The 2,989-nt window shown below is 49.1% G+C and overlaps 1 protein-coding gene across 1 annotated transcript; it reads right to left on the bottom strand.

Moving 5' to 3' along the window:
* Positions 1 to 746: 746 nt before the first annotated feature.
* Positions 747 to 1,405, bottom strand: LOC134431018 (feather beta keratin-like). The gene is made up of 2 exons (XM_063178947.1): positions 1,285 to 1,405; positions 747 to 1,108 (listed from the first exon to the last, which is right to left on the bottom strand). The coding sequence occupies exons 1-2, from the start codon at positions 1,403 to 1,405 to the stop codon at positions 747 to 749; spliced, it is 483 nt and encodes a 160-aa protein (XP_063035017.1).
* Between the last annotated feature and the right edge of the window lie 1,584 nt (positions 1,406 to 2,989).

The raw sequence follows: 2,989 nt of genomic DNA, 5'->3' as shown, positions 1-2,989 counted from the left end.
TTCTCAGCACTGCACACGTGAGGGGCAAGAGACCAAGGGTACAAGGGAAAGGTGATGTAATCCCTTTGCCAAAGTATCCAAGAATCTTTAATTGTGTGGATGATCAGAGACTGGAAGAGGTGGTGGAGTCGTGGTCTTGGGAGAGCCAAATCTGACCTGTCCATGGTTCTGGAATGTTCTCCTCTTGGTCTTGCTTGAGCAGGTCAGTTGAAGCATTTGGACTCCAGAGCTCCTGCCCAAGTGGTTGGTGTTTTTTGTCTCATTGCTGGAAGGCTTCAGGGTCATGGCCAGGAAAATAGTTTGTCAAGTGTGTGCTGGCATGGAGAGACTTTTCCATTTTTGTACCGAGGAGAGAATTGATGTGTCCAAGACTTTGGTGTAGCAGTTTACAGGGTGTGTGACGTGTTCTGGAAGCTGAGCCCTCCTGGGATTCCTATCCCTATTAGTTATTTTGATAACTAATTTGTTATCATTTGTTTTGAGATATACGTAAGCAAAAGTGTTGTTGCCTTGATCCACACTCTCCCAGTGGCTTGTTCAGCTCCAGAATGTGGTGGGTGAGAATATAAGACCATTGGAATAAAAAAAATTAGGAGGCATGCAAGGTTTAAACTTTATTGATGCGGAAGAATGAATAGGTAGGAGAGAGAAGTGGAAATAATCTGTTGCGAGGTGAGAGTACTGTGACCATCAGCTGAAGTGCTTTGCTTGCAGGAGCTGTTGCCAGAACCAAGAGCTGGTGGTCCTTAGCAGATGTAGCCGCCCCTTCTGCCATAGCAGCCCAGGCCTCCCAGCCCATAGCCAAATCCACGGCCATAGCCAAGGCCAAAGCCACCAAAGCCACCAAATCCGCCAGAGATGGGCTGTCCCTGCACACTGAGCTCAGTGCCCACGGCAGCCGAGGAGGTGGATCCGACGGCGGTGCTCTGGGGGAAGGAGGTCATGATGGGTCCTGGCAGGGTGACCAGCACAGGGGAAGGGTCGATGATGACGCGGGAATCCTGGCATTGCAGGGCACAGGGCTCGTTGCAGCTGTTGGCCAGCGGGGTGGGTCCGCAGGGACTGCAGAGGCTGTAGCAGGCCATGGGTGTGGTGTGGAGGGTGCCTGGAAGAGAGAGGGTGAGGCAGGGCAGGGGTGTGGGGGGGTGTAAGAAGCATTGATTCTGAGGGTAAGGGAGTGTGGAGGCTGTAGTGGGGCTGTGGGGAGGTGTGAGAGCTGCTGAGGCTGAAGGGAGGGGTGAGAGGTGCAGGAGCAGGAGGGTCAGGGGCTTGAGGCTCACCTGGTTTTCAGCAGGAGCAGGAGGAGAAGGTGTGAGGAGACGGGAGTGAGGGAGAGAGGCTCTGGGCTGGCTTTTATGCTGGTCCTGGAGGGGCGGGACAGCCTTGTCCCATGGCCTTGGGGCATTTTTGAGGCAGCAGCTCTTGGCTGCCCCAGCTCATCATGAGGTCATGAGGTGGGGAATGGTTTCATTCATGTCATTCTGCAATTCCATGTCATGCTCTTGAGGCTTGTTCCATCAGACCTTGGCGGCAGCTTTCATGACTTGGTGTTTGGGCAGATTTGATTTTTCCATGTGTGTCAGGAAAGCGTGAATAAACAACCAGAGCCCATGCAAGGTGCAATTTCATCAGTAATGTAATTTTGTAGTGCTCATGTGCTGTGGTTTGTGGGTGCCCTGTGAAGACTGGGACTCTGTTCTGTGCCACTGGATGTCCATCAGTTGTGTCACACAGGAATGCTGAGGGAGCTGCTGATGTTTTGGGAAGGTCACTCTGCAATAACTTTTAAAGGTCTCAGTGCTTGGGTGAAAGAGATCTCATGGCCTTTTGTTTTGAATGGGATCAACACAGAGGATCTGGAAAACGAGAGTCTGTTCAGACTGAATTTGTTTCAGTGTTCTGGTTTGTTTGGATTTCTTAAATATGTACAACAGCTTACACTATTTTATAAAGTGCATTTCTACACCTCATTCAGAAATCCCGTGTTGAGGAACAAACCTGGTCCAATCAGTTTCCTGGTGCAGCAGGTCTGTGATGTCAATTTCCACATTGTGCATTGAAGCTGTCAGATTTCCTTACTTTGAACCTGTAATATTAATTTTGTGTTTCTGTTAGCAAAAGGCAGTAAATACTTGAGGAGGATCAGCAAGGTCCTCTTCTCTCCTATGTTATGGAGGGGGTGCGTAGTTTTGGAGTTTTGCTATTCCATGTCATCCTCTTGAGACCTTGTCTATTTGACCTTGGAGGAACAATTAAATGCAAATATTAGATGTTAAGGTGGTGTTAATAATGTGAGCCAGGGAGGGCTGAAATCATGACCAGTGCTTTGGAGAGGTGGAGTATCATCAGTTAAGTCACTGCATGTTATTGCGTGCTGTAGTTTTTTGTGGTGCTTTGAAGAGGAGCCCAGACCTTCTAACACCACATGGTCAGGTTGATTTTGGGTTTGCAGGAGCACTGCTTTTGCAGGGCTGCTCCTTCCACCGCATTGTCTCCCTCTTCACCATGTTGCCGTCTCTCCATGCCTTTCTACACAACTGGTATTTCCTGCTGGATATGGGAAAGCAATCCCTGGGGTATAGGGAGGCCTCTCATGCTGCTCAAACTTTCGTGTTTGTTCATCTGTAAAGCTCGTCTCACCAGGGCCCAGCAAGGTCACACTGTGGGGTCACAGTGCTGGGTTCTGGGTCCTTCTTCCTGTTAAGGAAATGTTGAGAAGGATAAGGAGAACAAGACACATGAGGAGAACAATTCCTCATCCATTGATTAATCTATCCTTTTGGCCATGTACAGTTTGCTGCAAAAATCTCCAGCAGTTGCCAGGAAAGGATTAGGAAAAGAAACACAAGCAGGTTGAGGGCTGTGTCCATCCTTTCACCCACCATTTTTGGGGCTCCACAGTGGATCAAGAATCTCAATGTGGCTGTCCAAGAGCAGTGCAGGGAGATCATGACAATGACGTAACTGGAGCACCATTAAAATGAAAAAC

This window comes from Melospiza melodia, chromosome 1, assembly GCF_035770615.1.
Source record: "Melospiza melodia melodia isolate bMelMel2 chromosome 1, bMelMel2.pri, whole genome shotgun sequence".
Lineage (NCBI taxonomy): Eukaryota > Metazoa > Chordata > Aves > Passeriformes > Passerellidae > Melospiza > Melospiza melodia.
Note: the sequence above shows the minus strand (reverse complement) of the source record. Positions and strands in the feature narration are given on the sequence as shown.